Source organism: Aotus nancymaae, unplaced genomic scaffold (assembly GCF_030222135.1).
Source record: "Aotus nancymaae isolate 86718 unplaced genomic scaffold, 86718_ANA_hifiasm-v0.15.2.pri h1tg000030l, whole genome shotgun sequence".
NCBI classification, from domain to species: domain Eukaryota; kingdom Metazoa; phylum Chordata; class Mammalia; order Primates; family Aotidae; genus Aotus; species Aotus nancymaae.
In genome coordinates this window covers 37,843,696-37,865,109 of record NW_026988443.1, presented here as the reverse complement: position 1 = coordinate 37,865,109, position 21,414 = coordinate 37,843,696, and the positions used below count along the sequence as shown (strand labels likewise).

Here is a 21,414-nt window from a genome sequence, read left to right as displayed (position 1 = left end):
CAGAAATACAGCCCCCCAACCCACCTCCAAGAGGAAGGCATCCCTGTCAGAAGCCTATTATAAACCAGGATCACAGCAGATAAAGATGGTGACACACTAAAGTGGAAAACTGGTGCAAGAAAGTAAAAATTCCCAAAACCAAACTTTTGAGAATTCTTTGAAAAGAGTCTTCTGAATAATAAAATAGCTTTGGGTACTACACTTGGTTTTTTAAAAATGCAGCCATAATTAAAGCAAGAAAGCTGTAAGTCTATTAAAATTTTTTCTTTGATACTGAAAAACCCAACTCACGACTTATATTTTATAAGACATATACTTGAAAGGGGTTTTATCTGCCCTCTTCCCATTGAACACAGCACACTGAATCTCTTCCATTTGCTTAAGAAGGGAGGTGGTTCTACACACAAATTATTCAGGGCATTAAAAAAAAAAACTTACTGTATATATAAGACGGTGAAGTGATTCCAAGGTATTTGTATAGATAAATGCAGTATCAGCTCTAGACTGTGTTCTCAGAAGGGCTGGTAGTCTTAACAGCAACGGTGCTGCAGTAAAAGCTGCTTTATCAAGCTCTCTGCTGATTATAAATCTTTTCTGACATTTGTAGACTGTGTTGACCGATGGATGGCTCAGCATGCTTTATGAATCTTTGAGTTCTGGAGCATCTCTCAAACTACCGCTAGGGGGAGAATTTGGCTTTATTTGAGGTCACCACCGTAAGGATGGGCTGTGTGGAGTTACCTGGCAAGCTGGGCTAGTATAAAATGACTAAGGAAGGTTGGTGGTGTGTTCTCTCTCTGTCTCTCTCTCTCTCTCTCTCTCTCTCATTGAAACAAACACACGCACATATGTACATAAATATACACAAACACACACATACACATACATGAAAATAAACTCATGTATGTGTGTAAGAAAATGCTCACTTACACTTAAGGTAGATTTGGGATTACTTGCAATATCATCGGGTGAAATAGTTATAGGACAGTGGGTGTTTTGGATGAGGAGGAATTGAAAAAGCACAGGAATTAGAGTCATACAGGCTGGAGTTTCAATCTGAGCTTCATCATCCACCAGCTGTATGACCATGGGAGTAACCTAACCTCCCTGTGTGTCCGTTTCCACAACTGCCAAACGGTTGTAAGGACTGCTTTAAAAGCTAGGTGTAGAACTTGGACCAGCATCCAGTACATAACAGTGCTAGGAAATTTTACGGCTGATGACCACTGCTTTCTTACCCTGCAACAGGCATCATCTCCCTCCTTTAATCCTAGAGGGATGCTCCTGCTAGCCTACTGACTTTCCCCCGAGCAGCAGTGATGCTTCATTTACTGACTTCCTCTTTAGTCTGCAAGCTCTACGGAGTCAGGGTCCACGTCTGTGTTATGCATCCACCCCTCCAACCCCATCCACATTAAACAGCATACCTGGTATACAGCAGGTACTCTGAAGATAATTGAGGAAGGAATGAATACATTTCCAATAAATACAACATTTATTTTAAAATTGAATTAAAAAAACAGTTCATCATGATTCATGCTTTCTGCCCTTTGGGGCCATTTGTTCATCCAGGGCAATTTATTGGGTGGACTCTGCTAAATGTTGGAAGTTAAAGGATGAAGAGAAAACCATTCAGTTCCCCTGGTCTTAAGCGTATGGTTGAGAAAGAGAACTGAAGGCAGAGTCCAGTTTCTACTTGTAGAAAATTTATAAACCTGTAAAGGCTTAAAGTATTATTGTAATTCCATATAGATGGCATCGGTTACAATAAGCTGGCATCATAAAATGAGTCAATATTTAGTATTTCCCCATTTGTCACACACTGACTGCAGAAATCTTACATGCTCTCTTACCTCCATCTCCATGGTTGCTATGGTCCTCTCAGGCCTATAACATTGAAATGTCCTTGTTTCCCTAGTTCTTTCTTCACGAAATACCACAAGTCATTTTTCAACAGTAAAATCATATCTAACTGCTCTCTTTCTCAAAACCACCCAAGGGCTTTCTACTAACTTTAAAATGCAATCAAAACGTACGGAGCTCTAAACCAGGGGTCTGCACACTTTTTATCTGCAGAGGATCAGGTATTACATAACTTTTGACCCCATAGAATATACAGTCTCTGTCCCAGCTGCCCAATTCTGCCAACATGATGCGAAAGCAGCCATAGTCAATACACGAATGAATGGGCATGTTTGTATTCTAATAAACCTTTATTTAAAAAGAAAAACAGGCAGAGGGACAGATTTGGCCCATGGCCCATAGTTTGTTGACTCATGCTTGGAAGGATCTTGCCCTTCCCCATCTCCCTGTCTCACCTGGTACTACCCTCCCTCAGGTCATTCCTGCCTCAGGTCTCTGCACTTCCTGGCCCCTGTGTCTGGAATGTTCTTTCTCCATGCCTTTACATGGTAGGCTCCTTTATTCTCACTGGGCTCAGCTTCGACATCACCTCTTTCGAGAGGCCTTTTGTTGACCTTACGGTCATTGTACCTTGTTTTATTTTATCCAAAACTTAAATTTACGTGATGTATCCATTTTTGTTGGCACCTTTCTCCTCCCAGGAAAGTGGCAATGTCTTAAGAATAGAGTTCTAAATGATCTTGGCCACTGCCATGTCCCCAGCACCTAGAATATTATCTGACTCATAGAAACTGCCCAGTGATACTTGTTGAATCAATTTACTGATGAAATGGTTACAAGGAAATGATTTGAAATAAGGGTTTCCCTGAAATGAGAACTGTTTAAATGAGAACTGCCACTCTGTTTTACTCAGCTTCAGCACTAAAAATCGCTGGACTATTCCGGGTGGACCCTTTGCTATCAGGGAAGATATCCAACAGCACTGGTGAGCACGCTCGGTGCTAGGACAACTCACGGACTTTTTCACCTTCGCTCTGCAGCTGCTCCACCGTCACCAATTTCCATTTTGGCTAGAAATTCCTGACAGGTTTATTCTTACAGAAGACTGTAGAATGATCGCTACGTTTCTGAAGCTACAAATGTTCCTTCGACCTGCTGCCACTTTAAATTATCATTTTAGTTAAGTTACTCCATTTTTAAATTTTTGCCTTTATTTTAAAATATCTGATGCCACAAATCCTTCCCTCTTCCAAATGTAGAGTGGTGGAAGGATGGCTCCCTAAAGGCATGGCCTAAAATATAAGGATAGCCTAAAATATATCCAAAAAAAATAGTGGACAGGGCTATTCAACACTTATTTTTACAAGGAAGTAATCAAAGGGAGCCCAAAGGCATCACTATCTCCAGTTCACCCAGAATACAAAGGTCTAATATGAATGATAGGAGCACGGGTGATGAGCAGAGGAGAGGCAGATACATAGGCAAGTCCAGGAGTAAGACTTCACGGTTAAAGAGGAGAGTGTTTCAGCAAACAATGGGGTGTCCGTCTCTTGAGTTGATCTCTAGCCCCAGAGACGCATGTGTGAATTTAGGCGGAGAGAGAGAGCTATGAGTAAAAATGAAAAGAGTTGTTTTCAGTTATCCACATTAAAGATGAAACATACAGTTCTGTTGGTTAGGTACTTTTCTACCAGAATAAAGGGGTTCAGGCATTCTCTCCTGTCCCAGAAGATGCTTTGGTATCCAGCTCCAGTGAGCCAGCAGCCAACGGCCCTAATAAGTGCAATGGTGCCCATCAAGTTGCGGCTGGGATATGGAGGCGAGAAATCCTAATGACTATGACAAAGGAGCTGGCTGCCTTGGTTCTAAGCCCGTGTGAGATATCACTGGAAGACCTTCAGACATAGGAGCAACTTGGCAAAGATTCAGTTTCTTTTTTCTTTATGTGTATACATTTGACGAGTACAAGTGCAGTTTTGTTACATGGACATGTAACACAGTGGTGAAGTCTTCGCTTTTAGTATAACTATCACCTGAGTAACATTAATTGCACTCATTAAGTAATTTCTCATACCTGACACCCTTGCCACGCTTCCACCCTTCTGAGTCTCCAGTGTCAATTACTGCACACCCATGTCCATGCGTACACATGATTTATCTCTGACTTGTGAGTGAGAGCATGCAGTATTTGACTTTCTATTTCACCTAAGATAATGGCCTCCAGTTCTATCCATATTGTTGCCAAAGATACTTTTGTATGGCTAAAGAGTATTCTATTGTGCATGATTTTATACTTTTGTATGGCTAAAGAGTATTCCATTGTGCATGTGTGTGTATGCATGTATGTACGGTACGGTGATAAATATATGTGGTGATAACTATATGAGTGCAGGTGTCTTTTTGATAGGATGGCTTCTTTTTCTTTATGTAGATACCCAGCAGTAGGACTGCTGGATTAAATGGTAGTTCTATTTTTAGTTTCTTGAGAAATATTCATACTGCTTTCCATATGGTTGTACTAGTTTACATTCCCACTAACAGCATATAAGCATTCCCTTTTCTCTTGAATGACTAGGTGGAGTCAATAGCTAGCAAAGTTCAGATAATACTTTCCGTACCATTTATTTCTAAATTTTCCCTCTGGGAAATGTTCTCTGATTGGATTATGCAACTCTTTCATAAAATTTGTTTTATGGTCACCTGCACTGGAGTGAATTGCACCATAATTCAAGCGCTGTCTCCTCCAATCTCAAGGGTTCTGCAGCATGCTAACGATACCATCCCTGGGCAGTGCTCCTTGGCTAAAACTCCAGTGATGACTTGAGGAAAGGGGCCAGTCTCAATCACTGCATTCCTCTGCCTCGACCACAATATCCAGCGAGGATTCTATAGCAAAGCCATTCACAATCTAAAAAACAGCTAGTGAAATGACCACAAAAACTTGTAGCTGCTGAGTGTAATCCAGAGAAACAAACAAAGAAAAATATCCATCAGTATGCTCGTGAGTGAAAAGAAAGACTATTGTATCCTGCTGCATCAACAAGCTTAACCAAGATACAGACTAAAATCCTCTGATTAGAAGCATCACCTGAACAGGGATCGAAACATAACAAGGCATATCTGCTGTCCCATCAACCCCACCATATAAATGTATCCTAAAGAAACTGTCACAAACATGGGAAGAGATGAGCTCTCCTCTGCAGAACTGATATAATTGTAGGAAAATGAAAACAACTTAAATAAATAGGAAATTGGTTAAGGAGATGATGGTAGATCTGGGATCTAGCTGTTTGAAACAATGATGTAGCTTGATGGTTACTGATTTACAAAAATGTCCGTACCGCCCTGAGGAGTGAAGAAAGAGGTTTACAGAAAAGCGCATAGAGCCCCCATTCTGTAAAACTGTGCACCTGCACCTCTCTGTGTAGACATGCCTGGAGAGAACCCCAGAACTGTGCTCACTAAAATATCAAATGTGGTTATCTCTGGATGGTGGGACTGGGGAGTCACTGCATTTTCTTTCACTTGAAAAGAACAGAATTGCTTTATTTTTAAAAATATATCTACCTAAGAAAAAAGATGAAATAGTCACGTGCCTGATAATCCAGAAACACACAGGATTGGTTGGGGAAGTTGAGAATGGAGAAGCCTACAGCGTGAAAGTCTGAAAATGCCAGCAAAAGAAAACCTGACAGTTGGTGGATTGAAAAGCCACATCATAATTACTGCAACAAGTGAAGAGGTAACCAGAAAAGGGACTTTACAACCAGGCCATAGCAACAACCTGAAGACTGTCTGCTGAGCTAGGTGTCAAATATCAACTATCAAATATCCTAGCCATCTTTATTTAGCTCAAACTGTTTTGGAAAATAGCAACTTCCAAGCAAAGCTGAGCTCTCAGGATAGCCATTGGTCCCAAAGGCCACTTGATCAGCTGTTTTTTTCTTATGTCTGGAATGGTTGAACGTGTTTAAAAATTAAAGGAACTGTGTCTTGAAAAGAAACTCAGGTGGATCCCGGAGGAAAAATAAAAGATAAAAACTCCCTACATCATCTCTTCAGAGTGGCCTCCGCTCACTACAAGACTAGGTTTGGGCCCCTGAGATCAGCATCCCGTACAGCTATGTTGTAGCACTTGCCACAATTTTCTTTCTTATTTATTCGTTGTTGCCCTCCCTCCTCAGCTATGAACACCGGGGGGGACAAGCAGCACTTGGCAGGTCCACGGCTGCATGTTTAGAGCTTAGAATAGCACCAGTGCAGAGTAGATGCTTGATAAGCTTACTGGAGAAAAAAAATTAAAGGGAGCAAGAGAAAACAGCGAGGGAGGGAAAGTGGCTGGGCTTTCAGAAGTTAGACAATGAGGATGTAACTGCTAATCTCTGCTTGTCTTCAACAACCTCAAGAAGAAGGATCAGACAATGTGCATCTTTCATGATGCAGAACGTGCACCTCTACGTGAATGCCACATTCGTCTTTCTCAGCCATGCAGTGTGGGAGCTAATTCTTTCCTTCCATGACCACTCACCACCTCTTTCTCAAAGCTGCCCCACCTGTCCAGGGTGGGGGCTGCCATTCTCCCAGCTGCCCTGGCTGCCATTTGGGGTGGCTAAAAGCCAGGAGGAAGAACACAACCTACAGCCAGCTCCTGATCTTGTTGGAAGGCCAAGGCCTCAAGAGGACAGGATATTCAAGCTGATGAATCCCGGGTTGCCCTTGTGCATGGCTGGCTGCACGAGCCTGGAAATTAAAGCCCTGCTTGCAGAAGCTTTAAACCAGTGTCTCATCATCAGGCCTTGGGGAGCAGATATCCCAGCTACCTGCCCCTCAGCTGGGTGAACTCTAATGCATGTGTCTAACATCATTTCCTAGAGCTCCCCCAAAAGGATAACACTGCAATTGGTCACTCGGGGAGCTGGCTTAATAATGCACCTCAAGTTGTCTGACTTCCTTTTCTATACCTCGCCTTACTTTGTATCTGTCCCTGCACCTCTCAGGTAAACCACATGCCTCAGTCTTCATCTCAGGGCCTGCTTCTCGGGGAGCTTGACATGCCATCCCTCACGGTCAGCCTTTCTCAAAGGTGCCCAGGAAACTCCAGGGAGCAAAACCCATGAATTGATGCCAACAAGTCATGATGGGGCCTTGGAATTAGTGTCCTCCAGGAACTTCAAGAGTTCTAACCCTCTACTCCCTACTCGTGAACACCTACTCCTAAACACCATGTCCTGGGCATCAGAAAACACCAGACTCACATAGAGATCTGTTCGTCCCCATGGAGCAGCCAGCGCCTTGGCTTGGGCCTCATAAATCAATGCCTGTGGCTCTGCAAAAGGAACAGCTCATGATCTGCAAAGTCAAAGACCATTATTTTCTGTTGATCTTCCTTCATCCAGGAATAATTTGCCAAAACAATACCCTGGAGTTTAGCGCTGAGCCTCCCAGAATGGTGTCCTGTCTGCACATACAGATAAATACGGGTGACCTTCCTTTGTGATAGATTGGTGCTGAGGGCATTCGAACACACAGGGACACAACAATGATGTGTGGTTTGTTGGTAGATGAATTTCTCTTCACACAACTCATGTGTCTCTTTGCTTTACCTTTGCTAAAGGGTACACTGCCCGAATAAAAATAATAATTGCAGTATTAACAGTACAAAGGCATTCCTTACACATTTATTATTTCCTAAGCACTGGGTGAAGCACACTGTCTCACTGAATTCTCACATATACTTCTCTAAGGTAGGTACTGTTTTATTCTATCCCCATTTGCAGAGGCTTCTAGAAGGTTCAGTAACTTGTCCAAAGTCTCACCGTGTTAAACAGCTGAGCAGAGTATCCAACACAGCTCTCGGCTACAATGCTGTGAGCAGGAACAGCCACATAATTTGTGGGACTCAGTGTAAAGTGAAAATGCAGATTCCTTGTTCAATAATTATTAAGAATTTCAAGATGGTGACAGCAGAACATTAAACTAAACCCCAGGCCTTTCTGAGCATGGAACCCTTCTGTGCACTGGGCTGTGTGAGGTCGCAAAAGCTATGCCCATGAAGCTGTCTTTGGTTATGTGGACTCAGAAAAAAAGTGATGTGAGTGATGATAAGGGCCTCAACATTCAACCCTACTGAACCCTCGAGGTGACTCAATGAGCCTGGGTATTTCGTCAGAAGAACTAGCCATTTTCTGTTAGGCTCTAAATCAGTTCATCTGATAGAACTGCACAAATACTTCCCCCAGCTGGGCCTGCAAAGAGTCCACGGTACAAAACACGGAAGCAGGAGAGCAGACCCAATGGGCCAGGTGGCTTTGGGTCCCCCCACTTTTCTTTCTGAGATAGAGTCTTGCTCTGTCACCCAGGCTGCAGTGCAGTGGCCTGATCTTGGCTCACTGCAACCTCCGCCTCCTGAGTTCAAGCAATTCCCCTGCCTCAGCCTCCTGAGTAGCCGGGATTACAGGTGCATACCACCACGGCCACCTAATTTTTGTATTTTTAGTAGAGATGGCATTTCACCATGTTGGCCAGGCTGGTCTTGAACTCCCGACCTTGTGATCTGCCCACCTTGACCTCCCAAAGTGCTGGGATTGCAGGCATGAGCCACCGCGCCCGGCCAGCTCTTGGGTTTCTTGTAGCTCACACAAGGCCTAAGAACAAACATAGGCTATTGTGAACAGAAGTGGATTAGTCTTTTGAGCAGGATGCCAGTGCAGATCTGGTCAAAATTTGCAGAGAATTGAGGCAGAAGTGGCAGCCTCTTATCAACTGAGTAAGCAACCATTCACCAAACTTCGGAGCCAGAGACACAGACACTAACTGTGTCTCTTCCCCTAGCCATGTAACTTTGGCAAGTTCCTAAGCCTCTCTGATGTTCAGTTTTCTCATCTGTAAGATGGGGATAGTGCTGTCTACCTCTCAGGGCAGGAGGTGGGATAGTGAATGAAATGATGCACATATATGGCTCCTGGCACACAATAAGTGCTCAACTCAGTGCTGTGATACCCGATGGCTGTTTTCATCATGAATTTGGTGGGACTATTGAAGGAGCCCAAGATTTGAAGGTGAGTTATGCAGGTTGACTCCCAAGCACTGACCCCCATCTTTTATTTGTGAGAACCGGGATAAGTCATGGAACTTTTTCCAGAGTCAGCCCCCCACCCATACCCTCACTCCCAATGGGTTCCGAATAATTTCTATAGCACATGGGATCCTACGAGCCACAGATGAGCAGAGCATGACAGAAATAGAAAAGACTATTTCATTTCTTTTCTTTTCTTTTCTTTTCTTTTCTCTAGGTAGAGTTTTGCTCTTGTTGCCCAGGCTGGAGTGCAGTGGCATGATCTCAGCTCACTGCAACCTCCCTAACTGCTGAGATTACAAGTCTCCCAGGTTCAACTGATTCTCGTGCCTCAGCCTCCCGAGTAGCTAGGATTACAGGCACGTACTGGCATGCCGGGCTAATTTTGTATTTTTAGTAGAGATAGGGTTTCTCCATGTTGGTCAGGCTGGCCTCAAACTCCTGACCTCAGGTGATCCACCCACCTCGGCTTCCCAAAGTGTTGGGATTACAGGCATGAGCCACCATGCCTGGCCAAGACAATCATTTTTATAGCCAGTCAGGGTTTGTTGTTACTACTTGTCAATGATTTAAGTTGAAGAAGATGTTGGAAAGAGAACACCATCTTCCTCCTCAGACTCCCACTGTCCTCACGGATGCTGCAGCTCTCTTACAGGGTGCTAAGCAACCTAAGTGACTTTTTGTTTGAAACTTTTCTGTAACATTTCCACATTCTTGATCCCAAATCTGACTGGTTCTATTTCAATTCCTGCTCTATAGTCCAACCCAGAGAGTGCTGAAAAAGAATACAATGAATCCATACAGACACCTGAGTCTTTATGTATTTTTATAGGATAATACCAATCATAAATAGACATTTGAGGTGGCTTATGTTTTGCTGGAGAAGTGTCTGTCCTTAACTGAATAACTTTGCTATTTAGGAAATGCAGTGTGCATAAAGAATTCTATCTTTCTTCAAAAAATATTACATGTATATACAGCAATAAAATCTGAAACTCTTTTCTAAACTTTAAGGACGGGCACAGTGGAAGGAAAATTGGATATCATCTAATCGTATACACACACAATATACAAAGACATGTGTAAGCTCACTGCCACGCCGAATGTGACCACTGTCATTTACATTTAGAACACTTCTCCAGCCCATCTGAATTCTAGTCACTCACTCACGGGGCCCAGGTACCACAGACAGCAACTGGGAATCATTTTTCTGTTCTGCTCAAACTTCGGCCTCTTCAGTCGCTTTCCTCATTGGTTCTCCTAACGTGTTCTGCACATCAGCTTGTTTAAGAAGATTTCTGTAAACATCAAACCCAAATTCTAGGGTGTCCCTCACCAGAAGCCATCTTTCCATCAAAAGCTGCCCACAGACAGCGGCCACATGGACTTCCCTGAAGTGACCTGACCTCCCTTCACCTGCCCTCTCTCCTTTTCTCTGGACCTATCATTGCTCCTCTGCCTCCAACACTTCCCCAAACACCCTCCGGCACACACGCAGTGAATTCACTCTCACTTTTACAGAGTGTGTTCAAAGCTGGGAAGGAAGAGGGTTGCTCTTGCCCTTGGGGGATCTGATGCGGTGCATAAAGACCCAGTTCCTTGAAACTGATGGGAGGTTTTAGCCATCTTGCATGCAATTATTCACCTGGTTGTCTGGGAAGGTTACCATGGCAACATTTCCAGAGCCTCAAGTATCTACATGTCACTGATACATCCTATCAATTCAGCAAAGGGGGAAAAAGTAGTCAAAGCAGCTCTCATCTCCTGTCTGGTCTGACAAATCACTATTTTTCTTATTTGGACATCATCTAGGCACAGCAACATGACACTCCTAATACGGTGTTTTTTTCACTCAAGTGTATTTTAGGGCTGAAAATCAAAGTCCAGCCGAATAGGAATTTTTCCGCTTTATTCTTCATGTTCTCAAGCATTATACGCAGGAGTGACTTCCGCTACTGGCTATGAAATACTTTAATTAGTATGTATTGGGCCAAAAAAGGAAGTTCTAAATTCTAGAACCTTCCCTGGTAGAAACGTTAAACATGGGGAAAGATAGCAGGAGCTCTATGGTAACCTGGAGTGACTTCTATAATGGCAGGTACATGCATTTCCGGAAAGAGATATCAAACATCTTCCTTTTGGTCCTCCAACTGAAGACAAAAGCTTTCTTCACGCATATCTTCTAAGGGAAGGGAAAAACTCCGACCTATTTTACTAAAATAGCTGTTATTAAAAGGCCACTATGAAAAGAAATAACTGAGGAATTTATAACGAGGACCCAATTCTCATCAAAGCCCTGCTATAGCACAAAGTTCCCCCTTGGACCTTCACAAAGGTAAGCTGGATATTTACATGGTGCCCAACATCAGCCATGCCTTAGAGACTTAGATGGCAGTCATTCTTGGAGGATCACCTTCAGAGACAATGAAAGAGATTTTCATAGCTTGCAACGCCTCGGTCAAGCTTTGCACTTCAGCTTTCCAACCTGGCTTCTATGCAGGAAAGTAACATGTCAACGTTGACACAAGCTGACAAGTCAGAATAGCCACACAACAGTCCCTGGAATCCACAAAGATTGTAGTGTCCCTCTTTCCGAGCCATTATGCTGAAGGTAAATCACCATGACATACCTGTGGGTGACCCTTCCATGACGTGGCCAATGTAGGGGCCTTCCCGAAAGATCGGTCTGTTGTCATTCTGATCAATCACGATGACTTCCAGAGGCACCGGCCCCTCAAGAGTTTTGCCATTGGCATCAGTGGTCTCCACAAATAGCTATGTAAACAAAGAGATTGGGGGAGAAAGAAGATATTAATTCATGATGAAAACTGAAATAAGGTTCTCTAGAGAAAGTAGGTTACATCAGCAATTTTATGAGCCCTTGGCAATATTGAAACTGTGGTCTCAATGGATAGTCAGTGGGACTAGAATAGAAACCAAACATTCCAGAATAAAAGGCAAAGATCTGTTCACATTAGATGCCCCTTAGGAAATTTACAATTAATTCATCAAATCTGCAAAGAAAGTTAAAAACAAAAACAAAAACCCCAAAACATAAACAGCCATAGCCAAGAAATTAGGCTTATATCATTTCTGTATTCCCAATATCATTATGCTTAAAAATAACGTTATGCTAATAAAAATAATGGACTAAGCAGTTATGAACCAAGTACATTAAGAGATAACCAAAAGTGTTTATGGCAGTTTTTTAGGAGAAAGTCAGGTCAGCATTTGTAGGGGGCTTTCCTCAGGCTAGGAACTCATAATTTGCAGGGACCCTGAATGAGACATTGGGATTCCTGCCCACCAGGCTCTTTACAATCTCGGAGGAATTCACAACCCATAAATCACTTCCATAGGGAACTACTTTCAGATCTCAATGAAGAAGGCAGCATAAAAAACCAAAAAAACAAACAAAAAAAAAAACAGTTTTTTTTGTCTTGGAAACAATTATGCCATAGCATTTCCAGTGAATCACAGGGACCTTATGTGTTAATTTTCTGTGACTAATTCAGCCTTGATTTAACCCAGCCATAACAGTAATACTTCTTGGATACAAGTGGCGATGGCTACATAGGAACATTTTGGTGAGAAAGGGGCATCTGCATTTGGAATCCTAGCACAACTCTTTCCTATCTGTGTGACCTTGAGCAAGACACTGGGACTCAGTTTTCTCATCTGTAAATGGGGTTAATAAAAACACTTATTAGGAATAAAAACAAACACTTATCCAGTGCTTACGTAGGCTCTATACCATATTAACTCACTTGCTTCTCATAATAAACCCTCTGGATCCTTTTACAGAGGAGAGAAGGAAAGCAAATAGAGGGTAAATGGCGGAGTCCAGATTTGACCTTGGGAAGTCTGCCTCCAGAGCTCACATTTTTAACTACTATAAACAGTATTTCTAAAGCACTTAATATAAGGCCTGTCATATATCTCAAGAATATTAACCGCTGCTATTGTTGCTACAGTTATTATCAATATTATTGTCAAAAGTAGTTCGAATTAGGAAAATGAAAGACAAACATTCTGTTATACATCAGTACAGTCACATCCCACCTGATGATTGTAAACCAGTATAACCCTTTTTAAAAGCATGGCAAAATTCAACAGAAATCATGAAAGACTCATACTTTGTTCTATTTTTATATCACTCCTGATCCTATGTAAGTTTGCACTACATACTTGGAACTATTCACTGCATTGTTATTTCTATTTTTTTTTTGTTTTTTTTAGATGGAGTTTAGCTCTTGTTGCCCAGTCTGGAGTGTCATGGTATGATCTCGGCTCACTGCAACCTCCACCTCCCAGGTTCAAGAGATTCTCCTGCCTCAGCCTCCCAGGTAGCTGAGATTACAGGCATACATCACCATGAGCAGCTAATTTTTTGTATTTAGCAGAGACAGGGTTTCACCATGTTGGTCAGACTGGTCTCAACCTCCTGACCTCAGGTGATCTGCCCACCTCGGCCTCTGAAAGTGCTGGGATTACATGCGTGAGCCACCACACCTGGCCACATTGCTATTTCTAATAATAAAATTACAGTGGCATCCACATTAATGTCCAGTGGAAGGGAATTAGTTGAGTTAATGTTTGTGTAACAACACATTACAATGCCATAATTACATAAAATAATTTTTAAACTTTGTTGATCTTAGAATATTAAGTAAAATTATACAAAATAACAGGTATATAAAGCATATATAACACACAAATATGGACAGAATTTGAAGAGAGTGAGCAAAACGAAACCAGGTATGTGTGGGTAGATAATATTTTTTCTTTAACATTACTTCATCCTTTTACTACCAAGTTCAAATGCAGACACACACACTTAATTTCTGGGCAGATAAAATAATGCAAATAATTAGAAAAAATTCAGTGCACAGAGCCTTCTAATATCTGTACACAAAGGAGATCTCACAGAGAGTTAAATTTTATACATTTATGGTTTTTTTTAAAGCTATTATGAGAATACTGCTAACAAAGGACATCGATCAAAATAAAGCTTTGGGGCAATTTTATGTAATAACATAGGTCTGGTTTTTCATCTTCCCAAAATAGCCAAGGACTTGACTTTAACTCAACACCCCAACACTCCGCAAAAAAGAAAACTATGCATAAAGATACCAAACATCTTGGATCTGAATCCTAAGATTCCGCATTCTGTAAGACCTGGCCAGGATCACAAGGTACAAGTAGGATAGAGAATGGGAACTCACATTTGCCAAATATTCAAATACGCTGAAACTGGGAAGGGCAGACAACAAGATCCATCTTAACACAATGGAAAGAAGGAAACTAAGGGGACACCATTGATTAGGATGAATGCAAAGTGTGGAGCTGAATCTCAGAATACCACTTATGCAAACAGACAAGCCAATGGTATTTTACGATACAAAACTATTTACAGTTTGACTCTCATACTTTTCAGAGGACAATAATATCAACCGAAGCCAAGAGTTTGGAATGGTCTCTAAAAACAGCAAAGCGCTGTTAGGTGGCACTTTCTTCTTTCTCTTTCTTTCTTTCTTTCTCTCTCTCTTTCTCTCTCTCTTTTTTTTTTTTTTTTTTTTTGAGACAGAGTCTCGCTCCCTCGCCAGGCGCCAGGCTGGAGTGCAGTGGCGCGATCTAGGCTCACTGCAACCTCCGCCTCCTGGGTTCAAGCAATTCTCCTGCCTCAGCCTCCTGAGTAGCTGGGACTACAGGTGCGCGCCACCACGCCCAGCTAATTTTTGTATTTTTAGCAGAGACGGGTTTCACCATGTTGGCCAGGATGGTCTAGATCTCTTGACCTCGTGATCTGCCCCATCTCGGCCTCCCAAAGTGCTGGGATTACAGGCGTGAGCCACCGCGCCCGGCCTAAGTGGCATTTTTCTCAACGTTAATTTAATACAGATTATTTGAGGACCCACTACATGTCAGCCATCATACTGAACATTGGGTATCCAGCGGTTAGCAGAAAAGATACCCCAGCATGGAGAGACAGATAATAAACAAGAGAAAAAGATATGAACAAGATAATTTCAGTCACAGATGAGGGCTGTGAAGGATATGAGACAGGTTTGAATACAAAAGCTTCCTTATCCAATACTGTAGCTGCTAGCCACATGTGGCTATTGCAATTTACATTTATTAAAATAAAAAAACTCAGTACTCCAGTCAAACTAGGAATGTTCTGAGTGCTCAATAGCCATATGTGGGTAGTAGCTACCATATTAGACAACATGGATGCAAAACATCTCCATCACTGCAGAGACACAGTACTGGGCTAGAATATGACTGAGAAAGAGTGAGTGAGTGATTGTGTGTGTGTGTGGGGCGGGGGAAGGGGGCACCTATTTGAGATAAATGCAGGGAAAAACCTTATTGCTGAGTGAATATTTCAGCTGAGACTTAAATGGCAAGAAAGTTGAAAGAGATAGCCATACAAAAATACATGGAAAATGATTTCTAGACAGCAGGAATAGCAATGCAAAGACTCTGAGGCAGGAATGAGGTTGGAACTAATTTGAGAGTGGGAAATGGTATAAGAGCAAGTCAAAAAATTAGGGCTCCACTCAACTCCAAATGAAGTAGGTTAAGGCTTGCGTCCATGCAAGATTCTTTGCATAGAGCAATCTAAACCAAGTGAAGAATGAAGACATTTTGTTTCTATGAGTCCCTGGTAAGGCAGAAATGAGAAAGAAGTATATCATAGTTGTCCCCAGCAGAGGAAATCATAGTAGACCGAATAAAATATATAATAGGAAATGTATGTGTTTTATAGAGAGGTTTGCCTAGTTTTAAAATAATCTTATTAATAATGTGGATGAAAATTAAGCATATGCATATGCATGAGGAAGCTGTTAGTAAATACAGCCTTATCCACCTGATCACATACTGTAACAAAACCTGACATTCCCATGAGTTTGCATCACTGTTCTCATGTGAAGGTCAGATCCACAGTTAGCAAATGCCAAACTTTCTGAAGTCAGGCTCTTAAATTCCAGCACGTCCTCCAGTATCAGAGAATAAATGTTCAATAACGTTCTTGCCTGCCTTCTTTCTTTCTAATTGAAATACCCAAAGCACACAAATCCTTAGTTTGAAAAGACTGGAACAATGTTTGTTTCCTTTGAATTACATAATAGACTCAAGTGGCTGTGTTTGGGCTCTAAAAACAAAACAAGCTCAAACGCATTCAAAGGGAGGCATTCTGATATTTGTTCTTTATGTCGGAAGTGAGATGCCACTTGGTAGAAACCCACTGTGAGAAAAACAAACAGGTAGCCATGGCAGAAGGTAATGCAATACTTGCTCAAAGGAAATGGAAACCATCCAGCCCCTCACTGCCTATTTCAAGACCACCCTTTCAGACATGAGGATTTCTATTCTTAGATTCAATGGTTGACCTGCTTGCGAATAATAAGGTGTGATATAAAAAATGTCCACTATGGAGGCAGACTAGAGGGGCATTCAGTAAGTTACAGCTAGAAACAGTTGTCCAACATTGTAGGATTTAATAACTAATTCCACAGTAGGTAGCCTGAACTCCACGCAATTACACATCTGACCAATATCTGTGCTCTGTGTTCTAGTACCTTGCTATTCAAAGGTCAGTCTTCAAGCCAGCAGCACTGGCATCCCCCAGGAGCTGGTTAGAAATGCAGGCTCCTCAGTCCTGCCTAGAACCTACAGAGGAAACCCATCCATTTTAACACTGTTTCTGGGAAATTCTGGTGCACATTACTGTTTGAGTGATGCTGTGCTGAGACACAGGGGTTGGAGATGGAAATCCAAGGGTCTTGTGGAATCTGGGAACTGTATTCCCAGGTTCAGCTGTAGGAAAATGAATAAGCTCCAAACAGGAAACTGAATCTTGTCACCTGCTAGGAATTTCACTGTGTGGCTGTTGAACTCATTCATCACCCCCAAGTACACAGGCCAGGAAGACAGATGTTGTCTGTAGGTCTATCTGGAGAAGTACGCGCGCACACACACACATACACACACACAGGCAGGCAGACATATATACACATACCGCAGACACAGCACACACACAAGTATACACATGCACAAGTATACACACGCACATACATTTCCCACAAACGTCAATTTTTTCCAATCTCTTCATCTTCAACTCTGCATGCTTATGCTTAAAAATCATATTTTTTTCTGATCACTTTTTTGAGACGCTGTCAAATACAAAAAAGGAAGAAGGGCTTACTAATTGCTAATTGAAAAGTGAAACACTGCAGAAAACACGGTAAAATGGAGAGGTCCCAGAGATGGGAAAGCTCACAGAGAACGGTGATGAGTATTGAGGGTTCTGCATTGCCTTAGCCTTGGTGTGATTATTGGACCCCAACAGAGTTATTCTCCTTCATTGAGATGAAAAATCCTAGGGGTGGGGGTCACTCATTCGGCTTTATCATTTAGGGAGCCTAAGTGTCATCCAGGGAACTGGGTAAAAATTTAGATTCTTTAGAACTAATTTCTGTTTAAACCAGCAATTGGAGAGATTCTGGTGCTGGTGGTTTCCTGACCACACTTTGGAAAGCTTAGCTGATGAGGAAAGGGAGATCCAGATGCTATGAGCATTGGTGGGAATGGTGGAGGGGAGGGTTGATGGAGGTGGAGGACATTTGCCAAAGCCTGAGTGGAGGGTTTTAAGGAGCTGTGGAAAGAGCACTTGACCTGCATTAAGGAGGCCTGATATTAAATCCTGCTGACGTACCAGATTTGCTCCGAGCAAGGAATGTACCTCTGTATCTTGGTTTTTGTGTTATTGATAAGAGCCTATCTTGGCTCAACTCCCATTTATGAGTCAGAATATGTGGTGTTTGCTTTTCTGTTCCTTTGTTAATCTGCTGAGAATGATGGTTTTCAGCTTCATTCATGTCCCTGCAAAGGATATGAACTCATCCATTTTTATGGCTGCATGGTATTCCATGGTTTATATGTGCTACAATTTCTTTAGCCAGTCTATTATTGATGGGTATTTGGGTTAGTTCCAACTCTTTGCTATTATGAATAGTGCTGCAATAAACATACGTGTGGATGTGTCTTTATAGTAGAATGATTTATAATCCTTTGGATATATACCCAGTAATGGGATTGCTGGGTCAAACGGTATTTCTGGTTCTAGATCCTTGAGGAATCGCCACAGGCAGGGGAACATCACATACCAGGGCCCGGGTGGGGGGCTAGGGGAGGGACAGCATTAGGAGAAATACCTAATGTAGATGATGGGTTGACACCATGGCACATGCATACCTATGTAACAAACCTGCACATTCTACAAATGTATCCCAGAACTTAAAGTATAATAAAATACGTAAATAAAAAGAAAAAGAGCCTACCATGGCGACTTCACAGGAACTTGGTGCATATCAGTAAAACAATACACAAAAGTGTCTGATACAAAGCTGGTGTTGAGTTTGAACCCAAATATTACTCCCCAGTTTTTAGGGAGTCAGCTGCATCCTTTCCTAGAGAAGGCAAAACTATTTTACAGTTATAATAACTTAATTAAAATATTATTGACATGATTGGAGGCAAGAACTTTTGAGCAGCCAGAAAGTATGGTAAGTACAGTTGTGTGTTTATCATTTTGCTCCAGATATTGTCCAGGGGATGGCCCCTCCCCCAGGGATCAAGGAAGAAACTCACAAGTCATTCTCTTCCTCAGATGAAACCTTCTCTTCTGTCCCCAGCCATCCATCAACGCATCCTACCCACATCAATTGTTTGCCTTCCTGAAAGCCCCCTCTTCTCTCCATCCTCCTCATCACTCCTAGAGATGAGAGTCTGTCACTTCTCACCAGGGCCACTGGGCAAGCCACCTTGTGGGTTTCTTGCCCAGTCATGATTGTCTGCCACGGTCTGTTCTCTATAGGGCTTCCAGGGTGTCTCTGTCAATTTTTATTTACTTATGTCACCCTATATTGGATACCTTTCTATATTGGATACCTTGGATTCCTGGATTGGATTCTATATTTGATACCTTTCTATAGGGCTTCCATGGTGTCTTCACCAATTTTTATTTCTTTATGTCAACCTATATTAGATACCTTTCCATGGTTTTTTATCACTCTTAGGAAAAATAGCAAATGCCTTTGCTTTGACAAGTCTTTCTATAATCTGGCTCTAGCTCACTTCCTCAAACTCATTTCATGTTAGAAGGAATCCCTCTTGTTCCTTATTATCCAGGTACACTCATCATCTTTTTTCAGTTCTTCCAACTCATCACACTCTTTCCCACAGGTGTTTTTACATACAACCCTCCTACCAAGCATGAGTTTCCTACCTATACCTCCTTGCTGCCCCTATTCATCCTTCAGATCTTGGATCAAATATCAAGAAGATCCTTTTCTACTCCTCCAGACCAGCTAGGGTGTCCTTGGCTTACACTCCCATGGCATCAGTTCCCTTCCTTTGTAACACTTCCCATATGTTATTGCCTGCAAGGTTCTTCGAACTGGGTGCACCACAGGCCATACCCTAAGTTGAGTCATGGCAACCCCCGTGACCTGCACGTACCCCTCTGGATGGCCTCCCGGAACTAGAAAATCCAAAGTAACTGGAAGACCATGAAAAGAGGAAGAATGATCAACCCCTGAGGCACCCAATTAACTTGAGACATTCTTCCACTGTTCCTTATTCCTGCCTCAACTGGTAAGACAATTGGACTTTGTAACGGACCTTGGTCAGCCTCGTGACTCCAGATCCTATGACCCCTCCCAGCTTGCAAAAGATGCCCTAAACTGTAACCTCTGTAACTTTCCACTGCCTACCCCAAATCTATAAAACAAACTCTTATCCCACTTCCCAGTGCTGACTCTGTTTTTGGACTCAGCCCACTTGCACCCCGGTGAACAAACAGCCTTGTTGCTCCCACAAAGCCTGTTTAGGGGGTCTCTTCATTCAGAGCACACATTTAACATTACCTATTGGTGTGATGATTCAATTCATGTCCAGCTCTCTATCTGGCCCCATGAGGTCAGGAGCTCATTAGCAAACTCTGAACCCTGGACCCAATGCCTGGTGTAAAACAGGCACCTGATATGATATTGATTGCAGAGAGCCCTCTTTGGAAGAGGCAATACCTCTTTAAGAGACTGGAATCCAAAGTTTTGGCCTGAGCTCTGACCATCTGTCCTTTCTCTCTGTCCCTGGCATATTAGAACTGACAGTTGGTCTGACTCCATGGACTGTAGGCTGGTAGACTTTGTAATCTTAATTGATGAACAAGAATTCCAGTGGTAAACGACATCGAAGTACATTAAACTAATTACTTGTGTTTTTTTTTTTTTAATAAGAAGGGGACTAATATTTATTTGGTGTCCAATACAGGTCTGGCCTTTTTTGCATTATCTCATTTGGCTCAAAATAATCTGAAGAAATACCCATTACAGCACAGAAATTTAAATAACTGGTCCATGGTGCCAAAGCTGGTTTATCAACAGGCTAATTAAAACATAGGTCCTACTGTAACGTTCACGTTCCCCTCACTATGCTCACACTTGTTGAATGTTTTTGCATTGACTCCTTACATTATTTTTGTTTGTTTTATTCTCTTTACTAAGCTATTGACTTAGTAGCTTTGCTTTACATTGATTGCTATTTTTCACTCTTGCCTCATCTGTGGCAAAATCATCCGTGAATTGAGGAACTTAATGAGTCTCTTATATATTTTATTTAATACACATGAAACTACACATTAAACCACAGAATGAGCCTCTGTATATTATTGTGGGAAGTAGAAAGATTCCTTTTTAAAGTTTCTTTTCTTGTTAAAGAATAAGTGTGCTAATAACTTTGTTAAGCCCTATACTATGTAGCTGTTAGACATGCCATGCTTACAGGCACGTGGTACATTCTATGTCCTTGTGCTTTAACCAAGATATCTATGCTGGATGTGCTCATAGGCATGTCCCAGCTCTCCACTGCTTTTGCCTGTTTAGAAAAGTTTTCAGTTGTTAGCCAAACGGGTTTTAGTTTAAATTGTAAGGTCTGGCTCCAGCCAACGGAGATCAGACACAGCAGTAAGAACGACCCCAAATGCATAAGGGATAAATTTATGTGCTTTCCATTGTTGATTGTACTCTCGTGGCATGATGGCTAGTGAGGGTACCCTTCCTGCAGCCCAGGAAGTAAAAATAGCATTGCTGAAAGATCCTTTGTCTCAGTGCTAATTTTCTTTTGTGGCACCGAGCATCTATTTCCAACACCTTTGCAGCATCTTGCCACAAACTAAAGGTTTGGAAATATTATAGTATTGGCCCAGCTACAACATAGTTCCTTCCGGGATGCTACAGACTTTCTGAAAAGAAAAAAAAGGTGTTCTTATAAATTTAATTCTCAAGTGACAACAGTGAATAGTATGGCAAGGGAGACAGAGGATGCAAATCACCTCTAATTTGTTTAAAGCAAAAATACTTTATCCACGGGTGGAGACACTAAGATACTGCCTGAACATCTGCTCTACT

At 42.0% G+C, this 21,414-nt stretch overlaps 1 protein-coding gene across 1 annotated transcript in view; it reads right to left on the bottom strand.

Annotated features, from left to right (window-relative positions):
- CDH13 (cadherin 13) overlaps positions 1–21,414 on the bottom strand; it is a 1,193,479-nt gene that overhangs the window by 442,003 nt on the left and 730,062 nt on the right. Inside the window, exon 6 of the mRNA XM_012466155.2 lies at positions 11,569–11,713. Coding sequence (XP_012321578.1) covers positions 11,569–11,713 — 145 coding nt within the window. The remainder of the gene's footprint in view (positions 1–11,568; positions 11,714–21,414) is intronic.